This window comes from Acinonyx jubatus, chromosome E1 (genome assembly GCF_027475565.1).
Source record: "Acinonyx jubatus isolate Ajub_Pintada_27869175 chromosome E1, VMU_Ajub_asm_v1.0, whole genome shotgun sequence".
In the NCBI taxonomy this organism is placed as follows: Eukaryota; Metazoa; Chordata; class Mammalia; order Carnivora; family Felidae; genus Acinonyx; species Acinonyx jubatus.
Window position 1 is genome coordinate 54193444 of NC_069397.1, and position 25950 is coordinate 54219393.

General features: G+C 42.6%; 1 protein-coding gene and 2 non-coding genes across 6 annotated transcripts in view; 1 reads left to right on the plus strand and 2 right to left on the minus strand.

Moving 5' to 3' along the window:
- Window positions 1-4078: 4078 nt before the first annotated feature.
- The window catches only part of NUP85 (nucleoporin 85), a 36321-nt gene continuing 14449 nt past the window's right edge, over window positions 4079-25950 (plus strand). For 2 of the 4 annotated variants that reach the window (XM_053212229.1, XM_015086070.3), the window contains exons 1-10: window positions 4079-4232; window positions 8201-8294; window positions 11295-11457; window positions 17283-17419; window positions 17954-17997; window positions 19079-19148; window positions 20315-20436; window positions 25036-25170; window positions 25284-25406; window positions 25607-25738. In XM_053212229.1, coding sequence (XP_053068204.1) covers window positions 4200-4232; window positions 8201-8294; window positions 11295-11457; window positions 17283-17419; window positions 17954-17997; window positions 19079-19148; window positions 20315-20436; window positions 25036-25170; window positions 25284-25406; window positions 25607-25738 — 1053 coding nt within the window. In that variant the 5' untranslated portion in view covers window positions 4079-4199. The remainder of the gene's footprint in view (window positions 4233-8200; window positions 8295-11294; window positions 11458-17282; window positions 17420-17953; window positions 17998-19078; window positions 19149-20314; window positions 20437-25035; window positions 25171-25283; window positions 25407-25606; window positions 25739-25950) is intronic. The other 2 variants (XM_053212230.1, XM_015086071.3) reach the window with 1 other exon arrangement.
- On the minus strand, window positions 9913-10019 carry LOC113597063 (U6 spliceosomal RNA). Its single transcript, XR_003417915.1, has one exon. It is a non-coding gene; the product is annotated as a U6 spliceosomal RNA (small nuclear RNA).
- LOC113597062 (U6 spliceosomal RNA) lies at window positions 15801-15907 on the minus strand. The gene has a single exon (XR_003417914.1). It is a non-coding gene; the product is annotated as a U6 spliceosomal RNA (small nuclear RNA).

The window sequence follows — 25950 nt, forward strand, 5'->3', positions numbered from 1 at the left end:
CTTTTTGATCTTTCATCCTATTATTTTTTTTTCTTCTGCTAATCCTGTTCCCCAGAATAATTTTCTCTGAAAGAAATTAGGCATCTGTGTTGGGTTTTGTGCTGACAGCTCAGAGCCTGGAGCCTGCTTTGGATTCTGTATCTCCCTCTCTCTCTGCCTCTCTGTTGCTTGTGCTCTCTCTCTCTCAAAAATAAACATTAAAAAAAAAATGGGGGCACCTGGGTGGTTCAATTAGTTGAGGGTCCGACTTTGGCTCAGGTCATGATCTTGCAGTTTGTGGGTTTGAGCCCCGCATCGGGCTCTGTGCTGACAGCTCAGAGCCTGGAGCCTGCTTTGGATTCTGTGTCTCCCTGTCTCTCTGCCCCTCCCCAGCTTGTGCTCTGTCCCTCTCTCTCTCTCTGAAAATTAAACATTTTTTAAAAATTAAAAAAAGAAGGAAATTAGGCATGTTTTCAGTTAAAAACTGATCTGCTACTGAATGTTTAATTTTAAACATTGCAATGTTTTTAATATTTATTTTTGAGAGAGAGAGAGAGAGAGGCAGGCAGAGAGATGGGGGGACAAAGGATGCAAAGAGGGCTCTGTGCTGACAGCAGAGAGTCTGATGCAGGGCTCGAACCCAGGAACTGTGAAATCATGACCTGAGCTGAAGTTGGATGCTTAACTGACTAAGTCACCCAGATACCCCAAGTTTAAAAAAAAAAATAAGTGTTTTATTTATTAAAATTTTTTAAAGTTTATTTATTTTGGATGAGAGAGATAGAGAGAGAGCAGGGGAGGGGCAGAGAGAGGTAGAAAGAGAATCCCAAGCAGGCTCTGCACTGATACAGTGCGTGAAATCACAAACCATGAGATCATGAGCTGAGTTGAAATCAAGAGTTGGGTACTAAACCGACTGAGCCACCCAGGTGCCCCACGATTTTTATTTTTAAGTATTTCTATAACCCAGCATGGGGCTCAAACTTACAACCCCCAGATCAAGAGTCACATGCTCCCATGACTGAGACAGCCATGCACCCCCATTTTTAATTTTTTAAAAAACTTTGTTTTAGGGGCACCTGGGTGGCTCATTCAATTAAGCGACTCAGGTCATGATCTCACAGTTCATGGGATTGAGCCCTGCGTCCAGCTATGTGCTGACAGTGGAGAGCCTGATTGGGATTTGATTCTCTTCCTCTCTCTCTCTACCCCTGCTCCATACATGTGTTCTCTCTCTTTCTCTCTGTCAAAATAAATAAACATTAAACAAGATTTTATTTTTCTTACTCTTCTTCTAGAGAGAGAGCACGCCCATATGCATGCATGAGAGTGGGAGAGGGTCAGAAGAAGAGGGAGAGGGAGAGAGAGAGAGAGAGAGAGAAAATCCCAAGCAGGCTTCATGCCCAGCATGGAGCCCAATGGGACTTGATCCCACAACTGTGAGATTGTGACCTCAGCCCAAATTAAGAGTTGGACCCTTAACCAACTGAGCAACCCAGCCACCTCTAAAATATTTTATTTATTTAAAAATATTTATTTATTTTTAATGTTTATTTATTTTGAGAGAGGTAGAGAGACAGAGTGCAAACATGAAAGGGGCAGAGAGAGAGGGAGAGGGAGACACAGAATTTGAAGCATGCTGCAGGCTCTGAGCTGTCAGCACAGAGCCCGACGCGGGGTTCAAACTCACGAACTGTGAGATCATGACCTGAGCTGAAGTCCAGTGCTTAACTGACTGAGCCACCCAGGCACCCCTAAAAGGTTTATTTGTTTTTGAGAGACAGAGAGAGAGAGAGAGAGAGAGAGAGAGAGAGAAAATGTGAGTGGAGGAGGGGCAGAGAGAGAGAGAGAGAGAGAGAGAGAGAGAGACAGGATTTAAAGCTGGCTCCAGGCTCTGAGCTGTCAGCACAGAGCCCAACACAGGGCTCGAACTCACAAACTGTGAGATCATGATCTGAGGCTAAGTTGGACACTCAACCAACTGAGCCACCCAGGTGCCCCAGGAGATTTTATTTTTAAGTAATCTCTACACTCAATGTGATCAAGAGTCGCATGCTCTCCTGAGTCAGCCAGGCAACCCCTGAATGTTTATTTTACACTCAGAAAATATCAGCAGCCTCTTTTTACTCCCTGGAAAATGGACATGAATGCATTCCTCATACTTCATAGTCATACCACTGGTATTAGAAACACCTCAGATGATTACCACTTCACACCTGTCAGAATGGCTAACATTAACAACTCAAGCAACAACAGATGTTGGCGAGGATGTGGAGAAAGAGGGACTCTTTCGCACTGCTGGTGGGAATGCAAGCTGGTGCAGCCACTCTGGAAAACAGTATGGAGGTTCCTCAAAAAATTAAAAATAGAACTACCCTATGATCCACCAATTGCATTGCTAGGTATTTATCCAAAGGATACAGGTGTGTGTGCTGTTTCGACGGGGAACATGCACCCCAATGTTTATAGCAGCACTATCAACAATAGCCAAAGCTTGGACGGAGCCCAAATGCCCATCAACAGATGAATGGATAAAGAAGATGTGGTATATATATATACAATGGAGTATTAGTCGGCAATCAAAAATAATGAAATCTTGCCATTTACGACAACGTGGATGGAACTAGAGTGTATTGTCCTAAGTGAAATTAGAGAAAGACAAATATCATATGACTTCATTCATATGTGGAATTTAAGATACAAAACAGATGAACAGAAGGGAAGTAAAAATGCTATAAAAACAGGGAGGGAGACAAAACATAAGAGACTCAAATATAGAGAACTGAGGGTTGCTGGAAGGGTTGTGGGTGGGGGAATGGGCTAAATGGGCAGGTGGCATTAAGGAAGACACTTGGGATTAGCACTGGGGTTTATATGTAGGGGATGAATCACTGGATTCTACTCCTTAAATCATTATTGCACTATATGCTAACTAACTTGGATGTAAATTAAAATAATAATAACCAAAAAAAGAAAAAAAAACAGATCAGTGAAACTGAAACATTTGGAACATGTAGGAAGACATAGTTGGTAGGACAGTGTGGAATTTTTTGCAAAACTACATTAAATTTCATCCTCTGGATGGATGGCTGTCTTCAGAGACAAGGATCTGGATGAAATTTTGATAGCCCCGAGATTTTTCTTCCTTGCCCAACAGTCTGTATCTCAAAAGAACAAACTATTGGGGAGACGGGATTTTCCTAACCGCTCCGTCGTTTTTTTTTTTTTTTTTTTAAACCAATTCAGACAGGCCGTTCAGCACTCAGGGAAAGAGCATCTTGAAATTATGTCTTGTTTTCAGATCAAATTTCTTTTCTAAATAAAAGCAACTACTACATTTCCAGGCAGAATCTCCTACGACTTATCTTTAAATCTCCAATTATCTTCAATTTGCTCAAAAAGTTTATTTGGAAATTTAGAAGCATTCCTATTTTCTTCCCTGTACGTGTATGTACTTGTGAATATGACATTTACAACAAACGACTCCTTTAAATTATTGGAGCACTTTTGAGTTTTCCATAACAAATTCTGGGATTCCCTGATTTGAGTGTCCCTTCCTGCTTTTCCATGGTGAGATAACAAACCAGTATTTGTATTTAATTAAGCAAGCCCAGCTGTCTCCATTTCACAGTTGTTTCCAGCTGCAACAATCTGTCCACGTGCCTTTTGAGCATTTCGGGGTGGGAGTGGTGGCGACCGCCTTCGTATACAGCCCAGAGGCCCGACGGGGCTTGGACAGAGAAGCAGTTGCGACTTGCAGACCCACAAGGGAGAGAATTGCCAGAGTCTGGAAACACCGCGCGCTCGCTCGCTGGCTCCCAGACCAGGCCCTGCACTCGCCCCAGCCCGCGCACGCGCAGCCGCACTGCCGCTGCTCCCGCCGTCTCGGGGGGCCTTTTCCCTGCCCGGCGCGGGGCTGTCCGCGGCGGCGCCTGACCCGGCTGGAAGATAACTGGGTTGACAGGCTGCCCTTGCCCTGTTTTCCCTGACGTGTTGTTGCCGGCAAGGAAGGGACGACACGTTTAGAGTGTGGCAGAAGGAGGATCGTGGCGGAGAGGAGAGGCCCCTACATCCCTACATGGGGGGTGGGGGGGTTGGGGCCTGCAGGCAGCGCAGGAGGCGCTCGGGAGGGGTCCTCTCTCGCAGCCGGTGGTGAGCGGGAGGCCTGAGCTGGGAGCTTTAGCGGCTGTGGAAATTCTTGGTGGCTGAAGCGGAGCGCTATGGAGGAACTCGACAGCGAGCCGACGGTCACTGTAAGGGCGCCTGCAAAAGTGTTGCCTTCGCTGTCCGAGGAGTGTGTCTGCTTCGTCACTGCAGGCTCCCTCGAGGCTCCTTTCCCCTTCCCTCAGCTCAGTTGCCACAATTCGGAGGTCCCATTAGCAAGGTGCTTGTGTTTGGGTCGTGGTGTTCGCTAGGTGTCTACTCTTTTGTGTACTCAGAAATGCCTGGCTCGGAGGCCTCACTCCATCCCTCACCCTGTCTTGTCTTCCTCGCCTTCCCATCCCATTTTTGCCTAGCTTCTCCCGTTGGGCTAGTGCTCTAGTGAGCGGGCTCGGACCATGTAGAGCAGTTGGGGCTTTTTTTCGTCCGCAGAGCTCAGCTTCACATCGCGACACCGTGAGCTTGGCTTCTGCTTCGTGTGCCGTCCTGGCCCGAGGTTTGCTGAAAGTACATATTCTCCCCGGAGGCTTCTTGTCTTTATTGCTGTTTGCTCCCACTTCTGTCTGGACTTTGACGAGAGCATATGTCGAATGTGAATGATCTATGATGTCCATAAAGAGATTCATGGGTTTTAGGTCGCAGACACCTACCGTTCCCCCTGCCTGGGATCCTCTCTTTTTCTCTATTAGGTTTCTCTCCTCGTTTTTCAAATGCAAGAACCTGCATCCTCTTTCTCAGGAAAGCCTTCCCTTCCCTCCCTGGCTAGGTAAAATATGTTTGTCCATCATTGGCTTGTTCTGCCCCTCTTAGCTATTGGTAAGCGATAAGCTTCACTAAACTGCAGGTTGCCTGATCTTGTATCTTTGCTTTTTAGAAAGTCGAAATGTGCCTCCAGTTTTGAGCTAAAGCCATCAGATTGCAAAGCAGTGTCTGAGAAAACCGAAAATTAAAGATGGGGGTCATTTCAAAGCTAACTGGACAAAATGAGACCTGAGATCTTAAATAGCAGTTAACGTGGGTTGTAACTCCAAAAACTTTACTGCTGTAGAGTATTAAAATTTGAAGATCTATATAAAGTACTTGAAATATTTTATATCTATCGGGAGGGACTATGTCAGTGTCCGCAGGAAGAAAAATTAGAATATCAGAGTTGCTGAAACTTCTACTTTTTTTTTCCTCCCCCAATGGAACTTTTTCTTTCTTCCTTTCTTTCAGCTTTTTTTTTTTTTTAAGTTTATTTATTTATTTTGAGAGAGACAGAGTACAAGTGGGGGAGGAGCAGAGAGAGATGGAGACAGAGGATCCGAAGTGGGCTCTATGCTGACTGCAGAGAGCCTGATGCAGGGCTTGAAGTCATGAACCCAACCGTGAGATCATGACCTGAGCTGAAGTCGGATGCTTAACTGACTGAGCTGTCCAGGTGCCCCTCTTTCAACTTTTTTTTTTTTTTTTAATGTTTCTTTAAGTTTGAGAGACAAAGAGCTTCAGTGTGAGTCGGGGAGAGGCAGAGAGCAAGGGAGGCAGAGGATCCAAAACAGGCTTTGCATTGACAGCAGAGAGCCTGATGCGGGGCTGGTGCTTAGGAACCATGAGATCATGACCTGAGCTGGAACCAGATGCTTAACTGATTGAGCTGCTTAGGCGCCTCTTTTCCGTTATTTTAGAGAGAGCAAGCAGGGGAGAGGGGGAGAGAGAGAAAGAGAATCTCAAACAGTCTCCACACTCAGTGTGGAACCCGATGTGGGCTCAGTCTCATGACCCTGGGATCATGACCTGAGCCAAAATCAAAAGTTGGATACTCAACCGACTCAGCCACCCAGGTGTCCCATTTGCTTATCATTAAGGCCTGTGAAGGCCAGTTAGTAATCACATTTAAAGATGTTTATGTATAGATTCAAAATAGAGGGTAGAATAATCTTTTAGTTCTTTTTCTAGACCAGTGGTTTTATCCTTTTGTTTCAAAGATACTTGAGAAATGTAAGTTTTGGTTTTTGTTGCCTTTTTTATTTTCTTCTAAGACAAATATCTAGAAGTAGAATTGCTGGGTTATAGGGTAGATTCATATTTAGCTAAAATAAACTCATTTCTTCAAATACCATTTTTGCACCAGCAACATGTGGGTTCCAGTTGTTCCACATCCTCATCAACTCTTTGTATGGTCAGTCTTTTTATTTATTTGTTTGTTTGTTTATTTAAAAATTACATTTATTTTTGAAAGAGAGAGAGAGGGACAGAGCAAGAGCTGGGGAGGGGCAGAGAGAAAGGCACAGAATCCGAAGCAGGCTCCAGGCTCTGAGCTGTCAGCACAGAGCCCAACGTGGGGCTCGGACTCATAAAGGATCATGACCTGAGGTGAAGTCGGATGTTTAATTGAGTACCCAGGCGCCCCTGTGTGGTCAATCTTTTTAAATTTTAGCCATTGCCATTCTGGTGGGTATATAGTGGTACCTCATTATTGCTTTGATTTGTATTTCCCTAATGATGACAGATATTGAGCATCTTTTTATATGCTTATATATGAGTCATCTGTATATCTTTGGTGAAGTGGCAGTTAAAATTTTTTGCCCATTTTGTTATTGGGTTATTTTTATTAATGAATTGTAAGAGTTCTTTGTATATTCTAGATATCAAATATGTGTTTTGCAAATATTTTCTCCCAGTCTGTGGCTTGTCTTTCCATTTTCTTAACAGTGTCTTTTGAGGAGCAAAAGTTTAATGTTGACGAAGCCCCAATTTATAAATTGTTTTGTAGTTTGTACTTTTTTGTCCTCTCTTTGCTTACTTTAAGATCAAAAGGTTTTCTACTGTGCTTTTCAAGTTTTACAGATTTTGCTCTACATTTGTTTCTAACTTTTATTTTGTCTATGATGTCAGGTTTATTTTCTGCATGTGGGTACCCATTTGCCTCAGCAGCACTGTGTGTAACGTTTCCCCCTTGCCTTGCCCACTCATCCATTAAGAGTCTACTAAAACATCCTCTTTGTGTTTTTCTCTGTTTTGGCATTTTTCCACTTTTTTTTTTTTTTTTTTTTTTTACTGCCTGTTTATTGGACTTCCTCAGTAGACTGCTAGCATTTGGAGGACAGAAACTGTATTACACATTGTATTCCTAGAGCCCAGTACGGAAAAAGGCTTACTAAACATTGCTTAGTTGTTAAATGACTGCATTAGTTCTTCCTAAGAACTGAGTGCATTTGTCTTGATAACAAATTTATCGTCTGCCAAAAATATTTGTGGAGTGCCAATTTTGTGCCACGTTCTCTTCTAGGCAGTGAATGAGAATCCCGGAGTCCTTTGCCCTTGTGAACTTTTATCTATTTACAGGGAGAGGCAATAACCATGTAGGAGAGTCATTTCAGGCACTGAGAAATGCTGTTGCAGTCAGGTGAGAGTTGATGGTGGCTTGGATTAGACTGGTAGACGTGGTAAGTGGTTGGATTCAGGCTTATTTAAGAGCAGAACAGGATTTACTGATAGATTGGACAAAGGCGGTAAGGGAAAGAGAAGAATCACAAATCAGTCCTAACAATTGGGGAAGGCTTTGCTCCAGTGGGGGGAGAATTGGAGATGAGCATCAGGAGTCCTTTATTGGTTCTTATGTTATGGATATAGCTCTATACCTAGGTTAGGTAACCTATAAAAGTGTGGATTAGGTAGTTGGATGTATGAAGCTGAGACTCAAAGGGATTGGTCTGAGTCAGAAAAATTGAGAGTCTCATCTAAGAGATGGCACAGAAGCCATGGGATTGGAGGGCTCCTTTTAGTGAGTAACAAACACTTCAATTTCTTTATTTTTTTAAATTCCCTTTTTCTGAACTGTAGATCACTAAATTATCGTATAGTAATTGATTGTTAAGTGGCAGGCTGGGTTGAGGTGCCCGACAAAGCTCACTTGCTTATTCGGACTTTAACAGATTAGTTTGATCTCAACCACACTCAGCTGTATACATAGAGTAGCACTTAACTTTCATGAACATTGATTTCTAGGGTTATACTTGCAAATCAGTTGAAAGCAAAGCCTTTAGTAAAAGTAAGTTTCTTTGGCTTTTTTTTTTACTAGTTGATTCCAGGAGTGAATTCCAAGAAGAAGCAAATGTGTTTTGACTGGGGTCCAGGAGAGATGCTGGTGTGTGAAACCTCCTTCAACAAAAAAGGTAGGTTTTTTTTTTTTTTTTCTTCCAGATTATCCATCTTGGCACATTTGGTTGTTTTCTTCTCTCAGATTTGACTGAGGCAAGAAACAGTTAAACTTATTTTGTACCGTTTTCACTTTTGAAACTTTAGCTATTTAAGATTTTCATTAACTTATGAGACCTGGCAGATGTTGAGTCCAGGGGAAGAAAATTAATAATCTTCCAGGTGTTAAAGGTTTCTTTTATTTATTATTATTATTTTTTAATATATTTAAATAATCTCTACAACATACGTGGGGCTTGAACTCAACCCTGAGATCAGAAGTAGCATGTTCTACCCACTGAGTCAGCCATGCACCCTGAAATGTTTCCTGTGTATTTAAAAACTTCGAGTTTTTTCCCCTTCTTGTCCAGAATCACTAAATTCCCTTTACAGCAGCCCCTTTATTGTGAAACTGCAGATCTATGAAGACTTTGAAGTCCTTACCTTTTATTATTATGAACTTAATCGAATTCTGTAGGCTGTTGATAAAAGCACAAAGGATTTGGAGAGTGAAATGGCTCTTCCTTATTCTCTAAGTTCCATCAGGTTTTGGACATGGATCGATCTTTCTTTCTCTCCCTCTCTCTCTCTCTCTTTTTTTTTTTTTTCCTCCCTGAGAGAGCATGAGCCAAGAGGGGCAGATAGAGAGGGAGACAGAGAATGTCAAGCAGACTCAGCACCACCAGTGCAGAGCCCCATGTGGGGCTTGAACCCACGAGCTATGAGATCATGACTTGAGCCAAGATCAGTTCAACACTCAACCAATTGAGCTACCCAGGCACCCTGGATCTTCTCTCTCTCTCTCTCTCTCTCTCTCTCTCTCTCTTTTTTTTTTTTTGGATATTCTCTTTCTGATATAGACTTTTCTAGTAAGATAAACTAAATTTTGACATTTGATTTTGCTTTCTTTTTTTCAAGACGAGTCTTGGGAAATGCTGAATATATTTTTGTGCAGATCTTTGACAGGTTATTCAAATGTGGAGGCTTTCTTTTATTATAGAGAGGAGATGGAGCTAATGAAAGTCTTAAAATTTTGGCAAATTGTATGCAGTTCATGCAGATTTATTTATTTATTTGTTTATTTATTTAATTAATTTATGGGAGAGTTCGAGTACGCGAGGGGAAGAGAGAGAGGGACAGAGAGAGTGCGGAACCCAGAGCAGGGCACCAACTATGAGATCGTGCCCTGAGCTAAAGTTGGATGCTTAACCAACTGAGCCAGCCAGGCACCCCGATTTTATTTATTTTTTAAGTTTATTTATTTATTTAGAGACAGAGAACTTGCGTGCAAGCGGGGGAGGGGCAGAGAGCGAGGGGGACAGAGGATTTGAAGCGGTCTCTGTGCTAACAGAGAGCCTAATATGGGGCTCAAACTCGTGGACTGAGATCACGACTTATGCCAGAGTCGGGCACTTAACTAACTGAGCCACCCAGCACCCCTGGTTTGTTTTTTGTTGTTTTTTTTTTAAAGTAGGTTCCATGCTAAGTGTGGAGCTCAGTGTGGAGCTTGAACTCATGACTCTGAGATCAAGACCTGAGCTGAGATCAAGAGTCAGACACTTCACTGACTGAGTCACCCAGGTGCTCTGGTTGTTTTTTTAATATGGAAGCTTCACAAATTTGCATGTCATCCTTGTGCATGGGTCATGCTAATCTTCTCTGTATTGTTTGAACTTTAGTATATGTGCTGCTGAAGTGAGCACAGTTCATGCAATTTTTAAGTGATGTAGTTTTTCTTGATTTTGTAGTTAAGAATTGTCCCTGATGTTGCTAACTGTTTCTGGGATATTTTGGTATTAAAGATTTCAAGGTTGGCAGAGCTATAGAAGCTGCCAAAGGGACAGTTGCTCAGAGGAGAACCTTCTTTGAATATGTCTGTCCTCTTTTCGTACTTAATGGGAAGGCTTGTCAACATTTGATAGTTTGTCCTCAATTGTTGAAAACGTGAGGTTTACATCTCTTGCAGTCTCATCAGAGATGAGCCATTGAACATCATCATAGCTTGTTTGGGAAGCTGTTGCATAAGAAATTTCCACAAATTGGTTGTTTATATTTTATCATTATAGAGCCTTTTTATCACTGTTGCAAAATAGTTCAGTTAACTTTTGATTCTTTGCTTTAGGAGTAATGGCAGTACAAAGTGATATAAAAATTTTACTTGAATTTGAGGTTATGTAAAATTTTGTCTGTAGATTTATCAATTTTTTGAGTTGTATTTAGGCTAATATGAAGTGAGTTTAATTTTTTTAGTATATTTCATTTTATTTTATTTTTTTCAACGTTTATTTATTTTTGGGACAGAGAGAGACAGAGCATGAATGGGGGAGGGGCAGAGAGAGAGGGAGACACAGAATCGGAAATAGGCTCCAGGCTCTGAGCCATCAGCCCAGAGCCTGACGCGGGGCTCGAACTCACGGACCACGAGATTGTGACCTGGCTGAAGTCGGACGCTTAACCGACTGCGCCACCCAGGCACCCCATAATTTTTTTTTAGTATATTTCAACTGATGGAGGCAAAAGTTCCAAAATAAGCCAGTGAGATGGGACCTGGCTGGCTCAGTCAATAGAGCATGTGACTCTTGATATCAGGGTTGTGAGTTCAAGCCCCATTTTGGGCCTAGAGCTTACTTTATTTTTTTAAACATTTTATTTTTAAGTAATCTCCATACCCAGTATGGGGCTTGAACTCGGCCCCAAGATCAAGAGTTGCACACTCCACTGACTGAGCCAGCCAGGCACTCCAGGCCTAGAAGTTACATTAACAAAATAAAATAAGCCAGTCAGCTGAGGAGTAAAGTCTGAAAGTAAACATGTATATTAAATAACTCATGTGTGGATAATTGATAAATAATTCATACTTTAAAAAATGAAATCTAGCAAAGTAGCTGAAGCTGTTGTAATTAGATAACTCAATTTAAAAATTTTAGAGTTGTTAAATGAGAGTAATGGTGATCGATGTTAAATTTTTCCTGTTTCAGAAAAATCAGAGACTGTGCCAGGCTGCCCCTTTATCTATATCATCCGAAAGGATATAGATGTTTACTCTCAGATCTTGAGAAAACTCTTCAATGAATCCCATGGAATCTTTGTGGGCCTCCAGAGAATTGAAGAAGAATTGACTGGAAAATCCAGAAAAGCTCAGTAAGTAGGCTGCTGGTAGGTACTGCAGTCCACAACTAAAGCGTGAAAGCCAAATGAACTGCCTCGTCCTTTTGCATGATGGATGGAGTGCCTGGAGAAATAAGGGGCTCCTGGTTCTATTTTGAGGCTTCTGTCCTGGGCAGTGGAGGTAGGTAGGGATGAAATGTCTTTCAGGGACTGTGCAAATGGCTGTTGATCGATTTGGTGGCTTGATAAACTTTTTGTTTGTTTATATTCCTGTTTCATTTACCCTGCAAAGAAGAAAATTTAGGCCAAATAAGCACCTGAAAATCACTGAAAGAAGTCCCACTGTGGGAAGATTTTGGAATTATCTTACTATAAAAATGAGTTTAAAAAAGTAGTTTTGTTGTATCTTTAAAGAATTATTCTCAAGGCATTTTTGGTAAGAGACCAGAAAACTATTATACTGTATATAGACTAGGGTTATTTGAAGTGTGGTTCATGAGGTAACTGCATCAATATCAGATACTTGTTAATGGCAGATATCTGCGCCCCACCTCAGATCATAAAAATTAAAGTTTCTTGGGGTGGATCCTCAAATCTAAAATCTCCAGGTGAGTCTTAAGCACCATGGAGTGTGAGAACCTTTATGTTAGTTTTTTATCAGTGTCCCTAAATACAGTTAGAGCATGGGCAGTGTTGGTATTTGTATTGGGGGAAAAAAGTTTTTCCTTCCTGTTGTGTGTCTCCTTTGTTACACACTACTGCCATATTCATTTCTTTGTTTTTTTTTGTTTGTTTTAAATGTTTATTTTAGAGAGAGTGCATGCAAGTGGAGGAGGAGCAGAGAGAGAGGGAGACAGGATCTGAAACAGAGTCCTCGGTCCATTCGGACAGTAGAGAGCCCGATATATGGCTCGAACTCATGAACTGTGATGACATGACCTGAGCCAAAGTTGGACGCTGAACAGACTGAGCCACTCAGGCTCCCCTTGTTTGTTTATTTAAAAATTTTTAAATTTATTTTGAAAGAGAGAAAGCATGAGCGGGAGAGGGGCAGAGAGAAAGGGATAGACCGAATTCCAAGCAGAGTGGGGAGAGAGAGAGAATTCTAAGCAGGCTCTGCACTGTCAGTGAGATCATGACCTGAGCCAAAACCATGAGTTGGACACTGAGCCGACTAAGCCACCAGGCACCCCCATATTCACTTCTGATGCCAGATGTATGGCACCAGACAATTCTGTCACACCAGCTGGGCATCCTATAATTTTTTGTTTTTGTTTTTTTTTTTTAAGTAAGCTCTATTTCCCAGTATGGGGCTTGAACTCACGACCGGAAGATAAAGAGTTGCATGCTTGGGGTGCCTGGGTGGCTCAGTTGGTTACTCATCTGACTCTTGGGATTCTGTCTCCCTCTTGCTCTGCCCCTCCCCAACTTGCTCTCTGTCTCTCTCTCAAAAATAAAAAGTCACATGCTTTACTGACACGCCTGCCAGGTCCCCTGGGTATCATATAATTTAACTCAATTTTGACCCTATCTACCTGGAGATCAGATTTCATAGGTTAAGGGCTTAGTCCCACAAGACTGTTCCCCGCTTCACATGTGAATTGCAGTTAGTGCATTCCCACATTACTTAAAGCATTTTTCTGGCCCAGCTACAAATTGGAGGTTCCTAAACCTCCTTATGTTCAATGAATTTGCTAGAGTGGCTCACAGAACTCAGGGAAACACTTAGCTTACCAATTTATTAAAGAATATGATAAAGGATACAGATGAACAGCTAGGTGAAGAGATAAATAGGACAAGGTTTGGGAGGGTTTGGTGTGTCCCCCTCCCGGTACGTGGATTTATATACCCACCTGGAAATTCTCTGAACTCCATACTAATGGGATTTTATGGAGGGAGGCATGATCAATTATTAACTGCATTTCTAGCCCCTCTCCCCTCTCCAGAGAGGTAGGGTGCAGGGCTGAAAATTTCTATTTTAATTTAATTTTAATTTTATATTTTTAAATGTTTATTTTTGAGAGAGACAGAGCACGAGCAGGAGAGGGGTGGAGTGAGAGGGAGACACAGATCTGAAGCAGGCTCCAGGCTCTAAGCTGTCAGTACAGAGCCCGACGCGGGGCTCGAACCCATGAACCGTGAGATCGTGGCCTGCGCTGAAGCTGGATGCTCGACCCACTGAGCCACCCAGGCGCCTCTCTTATTTTTATTTGCTTTTGAGAAAGTGAGGAAGTGTGTGATTGGGGAAGGGGCAGAGGGAGAGGGAGAGAGAGAATCTTAGGCTCCATGCTCAGTGCAGAGCCTGACATGGAGCTCTGTCTCAACCAGGAGATCGTGACCTGAGCCTGTTGGGCTCTGTCTCAGGAACCAGGAGATCTTGACCTGAGCCGAGATCATGAGCCAAGATCAAGAGCTGAGATCTAGACTGACTGACAGGCCACCCTAGCACAGCAGAAGATTGCAGTCTCTGTTGATGGCTGAGTCTTTCTTTGACCAACCCCAATCCAGGAGCCCACCCAGAATGGCCTCAATAGAACGGAAGGTGCTCCTGATGCTCTCATCACTTAGGAATTCACAAGGATTATAGGAATCTTGTGTCAGGGACTAGGATAAAGACTAGATGTTTCTTTCTTTCTTTCTTTAAAAAAAACAACAACAACTTATTTTTGGGAGAGTGCAAGATGGGGAGAGGCAGAGAGAAGGGGATGGAGGATCCTTTTTTTTTTTTTTTTTAAAGAAAGATTTTTAAGGTTGTTTATTTTTGAGACAGTGTCTGCACACAAGTGGGGGAGGGGCAGAGAGAGAAGGAGACACAATCTGAAGTAGGCTCCAGGCTTTGAGCCGTCAGCCCAGAGCCTGACAAGGGGCTTGAACTTAATGAACTGCTAGATCATGACCTGAGCCAAAGTTGGCCGCTTAACCTATTTAACCTTCCAGGCTTCCCTGTTTTAAATTTTGTTTAATGTTTCTTTTCTTTTTTTTTTTTTTTTTTACATGTTTATTCATTTTTGAAAGACAGGGAGAGACAGAGCACAAGCAGGGGGTGGGGTAGAGAGAGAGGGAGGGGCACAGAATCTGAAGCAGGCTCCAGGCTCTGAGCTGTCAGCACAGAGCCTGACACGGGGCTCGAACTCACGAACTGTGAGATTGTGACCTGAGCTGAAGTCGGATGTTCAACCGACTGAGCCACCCAGTGTTTGTTTATTTCTGAGAGAGAGTAAGAGCATGAGTAGGGGAGGGGCAGAGAGACAGGGAGACACAGAATTCAAAGCAGGCTCCAGGCTGTCCACACAGAGCCTGACATAGGGCTTGAACCTATGAACCATGAGATCATGACCTGAGCTGAAGTTGGTTGAAGACACTCAACCAACTGAGCCACCCAGGTGCCCCAGGGGAACAGAGGATCCTAAGTGGGCTCTGTGCTGACAGGTTGATAGCAGCGAGCCTGATTTGGGGGCTTGAACTCATGAACTGGGAGATCATGACCTGAGCCAAAGTTGGACACTCAACTGACTAAGTCACCCGGCTGCCCCGATGTTTATTTCTTATAAATCACAGTATCACAGCATTTTACTTCCTCGTAAAATTTTACAAATGACTCATTCTGGAGGATACCCTAGTCAGCTTCGGGGGATGGCAGAGAGGGAGGGAAGGATAGAAGGGGAAATCACTGGTTTCAGGAGGCTCTGGTAACAGAATATTGGTGACTCAAACATCATTATTCTAAGAGAAAAACATGTCGAAGGTCCTGTAATTCCTGGAAGGCAGGGAACTTGTCTTATTTATGTGGGCCCTCTGTTCCCACATACCCTTGCACGTTTATAAAGTACGTGCTCTAAGGGCATCTGGGTGGCTCAGACAGAATCAAGAGTCAGCATTCAACTCTTGATTTCGGCTCAGGTCTTGATCTCATGATATGTGAGATCAGTATGTGAGATTGAGCCCTGTGCTGTCAGTGCAGAGCCTGCTTGGGATTCTCTCTTCCTCTCTCTATGCCCCTCCCCCTTGCTCTCTCTCAAAATAAGTAAACATAAAAAAATAAAATATATGCTCTAAAATGTTGAATGAATGAATGAATGCCATCCTAATGGTGGGGTGATAGCTCCTGTTCTGTGTATCGGGGTTAGCATATCACCTTATTTTTTTGGCTGAATTATTTATCTGGACCTGAATCTTGGCAGTGAAAGGGGATGTGGGGTAGTGAGGATTGGGTGAGGGAATATATGCAGATTGCTTTACCTCCTGCCAGTCTTATTGTAGGTCATATGCAGAATGTTGCTATTCTTTTTTTGATTTAATTCCAAGATAATTAACATACAGTGTTAATGTTATTTTCAGGTGTGCAATATAGTGATTTAACAATTCTATATGTTCTAAAAAATATGGAACACTTCACAAATTTGAATGTCATCCTTGCTCAGGGGCCATGCCAGTCTTCTCTGTATTGTTCCAATATTAGTATATGTGCTACTGAAGTAAGCATGCTGTTCATTTTTAAATGGAACGAATAGGTGGTCTTTAGGTCTCTTCTTCTAGAACTGTTTTTTGTTGCTAAGGACTGCATCTTGGTAACTAAACCAGTTACTTTCTTGTGGATGTTTGTTATGTTTTGTCATTTTCTTTTTTTTTTTTTAATGTTTGTTTATTTTGAAAGAGTGTGCATGCATGTGTGCTCACAGGAAGGGCAGAGAGAGGGAGAGAGAGAATCCTAAGCAGGCTCGGTGCTGTCAGTATAGAGCCCAATGTGGGGCTGGATCTCATGAGCCATGAGATCATGACCTGAGCTTAACCGAATGAGCCACCCAGGCGCCCCGTCACTTCCTTTTTTAAAAAGACTTTATCTTGAAGTAATTTTGGACTTACAGAAAAGGTACAAGAATAATGGATTACTGCATATCCTTCATCTAGCTTTATAATGTTAATATCTATATGTTACCATATTACTGTCACTTAAACCAGGAAACTTAAACATCAATGCAGTATGCTTGAAGACTTCATTTGAATTTCACCAGTTTTTACACTAATGTCCTTTTTTTCTTTTCTGTGACTGAGGTTGCATTTAATTTTTTTCCCATAGTCTTCTTTATGACTTTGACACTTTTGAAAGATATTGGCCAGTTATTTTGGTGCTGTCCCTCCATTTGGGTTTGTCTGTTTTCTCATGATTAGACAAAGGTTATGTATCGTTTTTGAGATAATGCATTTTTAGTAAGAATACCACAGAACTGGTATGATGTGTCTTCAGTACATCATTATGGGGTTTATCATGTTGAAGTTTTATTACTGAGTTTATTGACCTTCATCACTTGGTTAATGTGGTTTCTACTGGGTTTCTCCACTGTAAAATTACCATCTTTCCTTTGTAACTAATGGGTATTTGGAGGAGAAACTTTGAGATTATGCAAATTCTATTTCTCTTTAAATTTTCAACCATTATTTTTAGTGTCTATCAGTAGATCTCATTTGCAACAATTAATATCCCTATGGATTTGGGGATATTTATTTATTTAAAATAATTTTTTTATGTTTTTATTTTATTTTTGAGAGAGAGACACAGTGAAAGCGGGGGAGGGGCAGAGAGAGATGGAGATAGAATCTGAAGCAGGCTCCAGGCTCTGAGCTGTCAGCGCAGAGCTCAACGCAGGGCTCAAACTCCCGGACTGCAAGATCATGACCGGAGCTGAAGTCGGACGCCTAACTGACTGAACCACCCAGGCGCCCCTCCGGGATATTTTTTGTACTCAATGGGTTATCTTACATGTTACTTATTTTGATGCTAAAGTTGTTCCAGCTTAGGCCGTTAGGAACTCCTTCAGGTTGGCTCCTGTATTTGAGCAAGCACTTATCTTCTATTGCAGACTTCCTTGCTTTTTGTCACTACAAGATGCTCCATGTTCCTGTTGTATGTCATTTCATTTTTGTAGATTGGTCCGAGTGAGTAAGAACTACCGATCAGTCATAAGAGCCTGTATGGAGGAAATGCACCAGGCTGCAAGTAAGGATTTTGTGTGTGTACATGTTACAGTAATTGAAATGTTTGTCAATACTGCAAGGTAAAGTCTATTTGACTTTACAGTTCAAAAATCTTACTTTCCCATCTTACGTAACCTAATATTTTGGCAATTGTCTTGAGTACGTTTTTCAAGTTAGAACATATTGAGTTGACAGGTGTGAGACTAACGGCCAAATTAAAGATCTTTGAAAATCATATTCCTAGTTCTTTTACTTTCACAATTTAAAGTCACCATAACCTTGAGAGCCATGTGATTTCTGGGTGCTGAATAAAGTCTTTTATAACATGATGGTCTCTGTTCTGTTGCAGTTGAAAGTGTTGCTTGTAACTTAAGGGCATTGGGTTTACAAATCATTGATCTGCAACAAAGAGATATGAAGCACTTTTTAAAAACTTACAGTGAAAATTGGTAGTCATTAGAGGAAATAGGCACAAGCAAAGAACCTTGTATATGAAGCTATAACTATGAGACTAAAAGTTTCATTGCTTACTTCAAAATGTTTTGTGTTTTGTTAGTTGCTGCTAAAGATCCAGCCAGTGGTCGCCAGTTCAGCAGCCAGGTAGGGGCGCCGCCTGCCTTTGTTGTCCTGGCACCGTTATGTCCTTCTGCATCCTCAGCACCCACCTGGGGTGGCTTTGCAGTCATTGTTATGTACAAGGCTTTCTTCTTACCAGGTAGACAGGCAACTCCTTGGGGGCGGTAAGGATCATCTTGAACTTCTTGGCGCCCCCTTCAAGGCATAATGCATTGGAACACAAGGGTGTGCCTGATAAGTACTTGTATGAATTTACAATTCTTATGGGGAAATATCAGTCCTAACCACATTGTGTCACCTGAGGTAGTGAACTGAGCTTTTGGAACCACTGCTTATTTTTATAAGCTGGACTCAGCTCGTGACCCAGCATTTTTACTGAGTTGTTTATTTTGTTGGAGCTGGAAGATGGCTGGAAGAATTCTCTTTCTTTGGTAGAATCTTGATAGTGTTCAAGCTCAGTAGTGAGTAGGGATTGGTGCAGCAAAGCATTTATTTTCTCTGAATAAGGTCGTCTGTGTTTTTGTATGAAAGGATGGTGGGGAAGGGGACTGAATATTTCCTAGGGCAGGGTCCATACCTGACTTATTTTTGGGTCTTATATTAGGTTTGCTTTTTAGTAGACTTTCTTAAACTTTAGTCCCTTGACCTGACTGATTTTTGGGTCTTATATTAGGTTTGCTTTTTAGTAGACTTTCTTAAACCTTAGTCCCTTGAATACCACCTTCATGATTTTTGGTATATCTGTAGAATTCTTAATATTATTTACTGAATAAATTTTTCTAAAAATCATCTTCCATTTTACTCAGAGCCTCCTTCTAAATCCTAATATTCATCAAGACCATGGGCGGGATGGGCTAATTATATTTTTCTATAACGCACATTAAACTAAAATGAGAACTGTTAAAAAAAAACAATGTTAGTCTGCGTACCATCCCCTAAAATTCTCTCACTGAATTCCCTGTGGGAAATCCTGTGGGATTTCCATAGGAATATTCAGTAAATGTTGGGTTAATAATGAATGACCATCATGTGCTTCATTCCTTTGCTCTGAGAGCAAATATCAGGAATGTTTTCAGTTACAGCCTTGTCTCCATTTCTTCCTTAGGTCTCCATTTTGTCAGCAATGGAGCTTATTTGGAATCTTTGTGAGATTCTTTTTATTGAAGTAGCCCCAGGTGAGCATGGAATCATCCCTTCCCAACATCAAAGGTGTCTACCTTTCCTGCATGTCATGATGAGAGTTTAATTGCCCAGAATGCTCTTTTCATCACTCTCCATCAACGTAACCATCAGAAAGTTGTACGTAACACCCAAAGAAGCCTGCCATTTTGTCACCTCTTAGAAAATGCCTCCTGAAAACCTAAAATGTTAGGCTGGTGGCCCCTGAAAAACACCAGTAAAACATGTTAAACTGCTGTATGACAGGGGTGGTCAGTATTTATGTTGTGGACTGGTCAAGCTTATGAAAGTTTTAGGAGAAGTCAGGGGAGGGGCATGGAATGGGTTCTCCCTCCTAGGCTCAGAAGGAGCCAACTCTGCTTACTCCTTGATCTCAGACTTCTGGCCTCCAGAAGTGTGAAATAATAAAGGTCTGTTGTTGAAAAATTTAAAAGAAAGAGAAACTTTTAAGGATGTGAGGGATTATATGGTGGGAGGCAAAGTCACTTGGAGAATTCTGTCACCAGTGATTGGGGCAGGGGCAGCCCTACACGTGAACTGTCCATTCTGAATTATTGCATGTTCTTGAACCAAATTGTGGGCGGTACGGTATCCTTGCTCTCTGTGGAGGTGCTGCAGGCTTTTTTTTTTTTTTTTTTATCTCTTGATAGTTTATGTTTGCTGTTACCCATAAATGAGTGTTAGTAATCTCTGTAGTCATAGCTTTTTACTCCCATTCCTGCTAAAGTCCTGAGCAACTTGAAATGAAAATTAGTTGTTTCTATGTTTACTGCCTCCAGTATATCTTGAGGGCTGTTGCTGTGTTTCTGTCATTGTTGCTTACCTAGCACCTAATCAGTACCAGTCCCTAAGTGGCTGTTCCTTACCTGGCCATTGCACACTGCATCGTTGTGAAGAATTGGGGGTGGTGCAAGTGGTGAGATTCAGCCCTATCAAAGATTCAGTGAAAGGTGGAGCTGCCTGGCTCAGAGGAAGTATTCCTAAAGGTTCATTTGTCAGCCCAGTCCTTTATTCAGGACCATATGTGTGCCCACCTATGAGGGATAAACCACTTCTCCATAGTTCTCTTCTCTGCCCTATACTTTCTGTCCGTACTGTGGGAAAGTGGAATTTGCTACAGATGAAGCTGAGGTTTGTGTGTGACAAGAGTCTTTCCTCCTAGCCGGCCCTCTCCTCCTCCACCTCCTTGACTGGGTCCGACTGCATGTATGTGAGGTGGACAGTTTGTTGGCAGATGTCCTGGGCAGTGAGAATCCAAGCAAGCATGAGAGCTTCTGGAACTTGGTAAGGACCTCATGCAGGTTGGGCCTTCCTGACTTTCACCTCACAGTGTTTTCCCAGTATTCATAGGCAGGCCTGAGGGTTGCCTGCTGAGCCTGCTCACACTCAGACTGGCTTTTGGGTCTGTGATTATGGAGATGCTCTTAGATCTTTGCTTCCCTAATCCACAGAAGAGTTTAGAACTAAGTTGTCGTGTAAAAAAAAGTAATGCTTTGTAGGCTTTCTGGTGAGCAGGGAAATTTAGTTTCTTTGTGAATCTAAGGAAGAGAAGAGAAGATGGGGTAATACAAACCTGATTGATAGGGGCTGGGGGTGGGAGCTTAATGTAAATAAGCATGAAGGGTTTTGAGGTGATAGAAATGTTATAAAACTGGATTGTAATGATGGTGCACAACTCTGTAAACTTACCACTTAAATAGGTGAATGTTGGTGGTGTGTAAATTATAGGTCCATACAGCTATTAAAGATTGATGATCCTGAAGTCATTTTGGATTATCAGTTTGGGAGTCAACAGGTCTCGGGCACCTGGGTGGCTCAGTTGGTTAAGTGTCCCAACTTTGGCTCAGGTCATGATCTCGTGGTTCGTGAGTTCGAGCTCCATATTGGGCTCTGCACTGACAGTACAGAGCCTGCATGGAATTCTCTCTCTTCTCTCTCTCTGCCTCTCACCCACTCGCACTTTCTCTCTCTCTCAAGATAAATAAAAACTTAAAAAAAACAACAACCGTGAAGAAGGTCAGCATGTCTCTTGGTGTTGTGTATGTGTATGTACGTATGTATGTATGTATGTATTCTGTGCCTATGAAAGCAATGCTTTTTTCCATTTACCTTTCCTGACTTGTGACCCATTTGGGAGGGCCTGGGGAGAAGATTGCAGTTGACCTGAATAATGGAAGGTTGATTAAACTTATAAAATATGGAATTCAGGTAAAGAATTGTTGCCTTTGAGACAGGAAATCTTGGGCCCAGATTTTGAGTCTCTGATTCATTCACTGAATATTTATCAAGCACTCCTGTTTGCAAGGCACTGGGGAAAACAACTATGACCAAAGTGGGCAAAGATTCCTGCTCTTCTGAGTCTTACATCTTGGGTGGGGAGACAGAAAATAAATACAGAAACAAGTAAAATATGTAGCATGCCTCACAGTGAAGCCCAGTGGTATGGAGAGCAGGGGAGTCCGGGAAGGCCACCCTCATGAGGTGATATGGGAGGAGGGGCGCTGGGCCAAAGGAGGGGAAAGAGCATTGCAGGCAGTGAGACCTGCAAGCGCTCTGACCTGGAGGCACAGTGGGACGAGGAGCAGAGGGAGCAAGGGCTGGAGTTGGGGAGGTAAGGGCAGAGAGCCAAAGGGCCAGATCATAGGGCCCCCTGGACTGTCCTAGGACTTTAGCTTTGAGAGAGGCTGTAGAGCAGAGTGGTAGGAACATGGTCTGTGGTGCCAAACTGCCTGGGTTAGCATCCCAGCTCTGCCTCTAACTAGCTGTGGGGTCTTGAATGAGTTATTTAACTGCCGTTAGTTTCTTCTGTGCAACAGGGATAGTGATCAGATCATGTTTAAGATCATGTAATGATGAAATTAAAGCACATAAATGTGTGTAAGCTGGTTGATAGACACAGAGCTCCTGTTTTACCTTGGAGTCAGATGGGGTGAGGGGGGCTTTGGAGAGCTGAGCAAAGGTACATCATGATATGATGTAGGTTTTCAAGGCTCTCTGGCTGCCCTACTGAGGACGGAGCAAGGGCAGAAGCAGAGACCAGTCTAGAGGCTATGGTACTAAACCAGGCCAAGATGTTGGGGACTTGGACAAGTGTAGGAGCTGAGCAGAGGAGGTCGTGAGAATTGATTAGATTCTGGTGCAGCTTACAGATACAGTTGGTGAGATTTGCTAATAGATTGGATGTGCGTGCGTGTGTGTGTAAGAAGAGAAGGTAGGATGATCAGGTTGGTGAGTTGGAGGCATCTGGGTGTTTACTTTTAGACATGCTATGTTTAAGATGCCTATAAAATCCAAGTGGAGACACTGACTAAGGCTGTAAGATATACAAGTCTGGAATCCAGAGAAGGAAGTCCAGGTTAGAGAAAAATTGGGGATTTGTCACCATATATATCCTTGGCTTTCTTCAGCATGACTTAGTAAGGGAGAATGTTACTATGTATGTTTTACATATATACTTGTGTGTATATTACTGTTGATTGTCATTATTCATAACGGTTAGGGTCTGTAAAGTTGCCTGGAACATTGTATTACTGATTACTGTAATACAGGGTTCTTCTGGCCTCTGATCACGTTTTGTCAGCTGATCAGTATGTAACCTTGTGTTATATATGTTTTTGTTTAAAAAGATACCTTATTAAATATATATTATTGATTCCTGGGGTGCCTGGGTGGCTCAGTCGGTTTAGCGTTCAACTTCGGCTCAGGTCACGATCTCACAGTTTGTGGGTTCGAGCCCTGCGTTAGGCTCTGTGCTGACAGCTCAGAGCCTGGAGCCTGCTGTGTCTCCCTCTCTCTCTCTGACCCTCACCCGCTTGCACTCTGTCTCTCAAAAATAAGTGGATATTAAAAGAAATTTTTAATATATATCACTGACTCCTTAACATTGAACTCATGGCTAAAAGCCTTGTAATGCATGCCTGAATGAAGCTTATCTGACATGTATTTTCTCCCTATCGGCCTTCATTAACACTTAAAAACACTGTATAGGGGCGCCTGGGTGGCTCAGTCGGTTGAGCGTCGGGCTTCTACTCAGGTCACGATCTCGCAGTCCGTGAGTTCAAGCCCCGCGTCGGGCTCTGTGCTGACAGCTCGGAGCCTGGAACCTGCTTCCGATTCTGTGTCTCCCTCTCTCTGCCCCTCCCCTGTTCATGCTCTGTCTCTCTCTGTCTCAAAAATAAATAAACGTTAAAAAAAATTAAAAAAAATAAACTAAAAAAATTAAAACACTGTATAGCACTTCAGCACTATGCTCAGGGGCTCAGGAAAAAGCACAGACATACAGGGGAGCCTGGGTAGCTCAGTCGTTAAGCATCTGACTCTTGGTTTCTGCTCAGGTCATGATCTTACTATGGTTCATGAGTTTGAGCCCCACATTGGGCTCTGCACTCCCAGCACAGAGCCTGCTTAGGATTCTCTCTCCCTCTCTCTCTCTCTCTCTCTCCCTGCCCCTCCCACACTCACACTCTCTCTCTTTCAAAACAAATAAACTTAAAAAAAAAAAGACTGAAAAAAATATACAAAAAAAGTGGTACTAAATAGATCCTGGAAAAGATACTTGTTTAGTGTGAGTTGATACAAGAAGGTAGAGCACCACCTATTTAACCTCAGCTGCAAATGTGCATATCAAGTGACTGAAATTTTTTGCCATTCTACACATGTCCACAAGTAATGGTGAAAGTACATCATATAATGATTTGGGGGTTACAAGTAGGCAAATTCAGAAACATGAAATCTATGAATAAACAGGATTGACTATATTGAGTGTATGCATCTGTGCATCTATTTATTTGAACTGAAACTTATGAATCAATTTTTATTTGAAAGATTAAACTGAAACTTATAAATCAATCTTATTTATACTCTGCCATTTTCTGTTTTATTCATTAAGTAAATTCTACATCTAACGTGGGTCTTGAACATGTGACTCCAAGATCAAGAATCATATGCTCTACTGACTGAGCCAGCTAGGTGCCCTTATTTCATTTTTTCTTCAAAGTTGATTTATTTTGAGAGATAGCAGGGACAGGGGAGGGGGCAGAGAGAGAGGGAAAGAAAGAGAATCCCAAGCAGGCTCTGTGCTGTCAGAGTGGATCCTGTCGCGGAGCTTGATTCCCATGAACCACGAGATCATAACCTGAGCCAAAATCAAGAGTTGGATGCTTAACCTACTGAGCCACCCAGGTGCCCCCCCCCCCCCCCCGATCATTTATTTTTAAAATGTTGGTTGCAGTGGTGCCTGGATGGCTCAGTCAATTAAGCCTCTGACTTTGGTTCTGGTCATGATCTCACATTTCGTGAGTTCGATCCCCGCTTCTCGCTCTCTATTTCTGTCCCTCGCTCACTTGTGCCCTCTCGAAAAATAAAAATTAAATAAATATAAGATATAAGATAAATATTGTTTAAAAATTAAAAAAAAGGGGGCGCCTGGGTGGCTCAGTTGGTTGAGCATCTGAGTTCGGCTCAGGTCATGTTCTCACGGTTCGTGGGTTCGAGCCCCGCGTTAGGCTCTGTGCTGACAGCTCGGAGCCTGGAGCCTGCTTCAGATTCTGTGTCTCCCTCTCTATCTGTTCCTCCCCTGCTCATGCTCTGTCTTTCTGTCTCTCTCTCTCTCAAAAATGAATAAAGATTAAAAAAAAATTTTTTTAAGATATAAAATAATAAAATATATAATATGTAAAAAGTATGTTGGTTGCAATCTGTGATGGGTTACAACATGCAGTTTGAAAAGTATGGTTTAGGTTAAAACCATGAGACTAGATGAGCTAGATTACCTCTGGAGGAAAGGAACCATCATACTTCCCCAGTGTAGGAAGTTAAAATGTGGATCGAGGAGACTGACTTCCAGGCCTTACTTGAATGCTTATGTTCTTGGTGTCCTCCCAGGTGACCATCTTGGTGCTACAGGGCCGGCTGGATGAGGCCCGGCAGATGCTCTCCAAAGAAGCCGACGTCAGCCCCACCTCTGCGGGCATGTGCCGAATTCTGGGGGACCTGATGAGGACAATGCCCGTTCTCAGTGTATGTGGGAGCAGACCTGCTCTGTTGGGCCATGAGATATGGGTTTGTTCACTAAGCACAAGGGGTCACTCACTGTGAGTGGCAGTGGCATCTCACTGTGTCTTTCCCCTTAGCCTGGAAACACCCAGACGCTGACAGAGCTGGAGCTGAAGTGGCAGCACTGGCATGAGGAATGTGAGCGTCATCTCCAGGATGGCACGTTCGCCTCCAGTCCTCACCTGGAGTCTCTCTGCAAGGTCTGTGGGAAGGAAGTTCAGGTTGGGGTCCAAGTTGGAGCTGTGGTTCCAGTGCATCAATAGCAGGAACATGATGGACAGGGCTGTCCATCATCTCTGTCATGAAGGAGAGAGCTTTCAGACCAAATGCTCTACTTGAGATTAGGACAGTTAATAGAGAAGTTGCCCCTGGAACTAAAGGAAAATGTCTCTCTCCTTAGATCATGCTGGGAGATGAAGCTGCCTTGTTGGAGCAAAAGGAACTTCTGAATAACTGGTATCATTTCCTAGTGACCCGGCTCCTGTACTCTCATCCCACAGTAAAACCCATTGACCTGCACTTCTATGCCCAGGTGAGCCTGAGCTTTAAGGAGTGGGAGGAAGGAGTAGGAATCATGGGGGTAGGTCATTTTCAGTGTGTGGCCTCTTTGAGTTGAACCTCCCTGGAGAACAGGAAAGGTCTTTCCTTTTGCACCCCCTTTTTTTTAAGTTTATCTTTTTTTAGTAATCTCTACCTCCAACTTGGGGCTCAGACTCATGACCGCAGAGATCAAGAGTTGCGTGC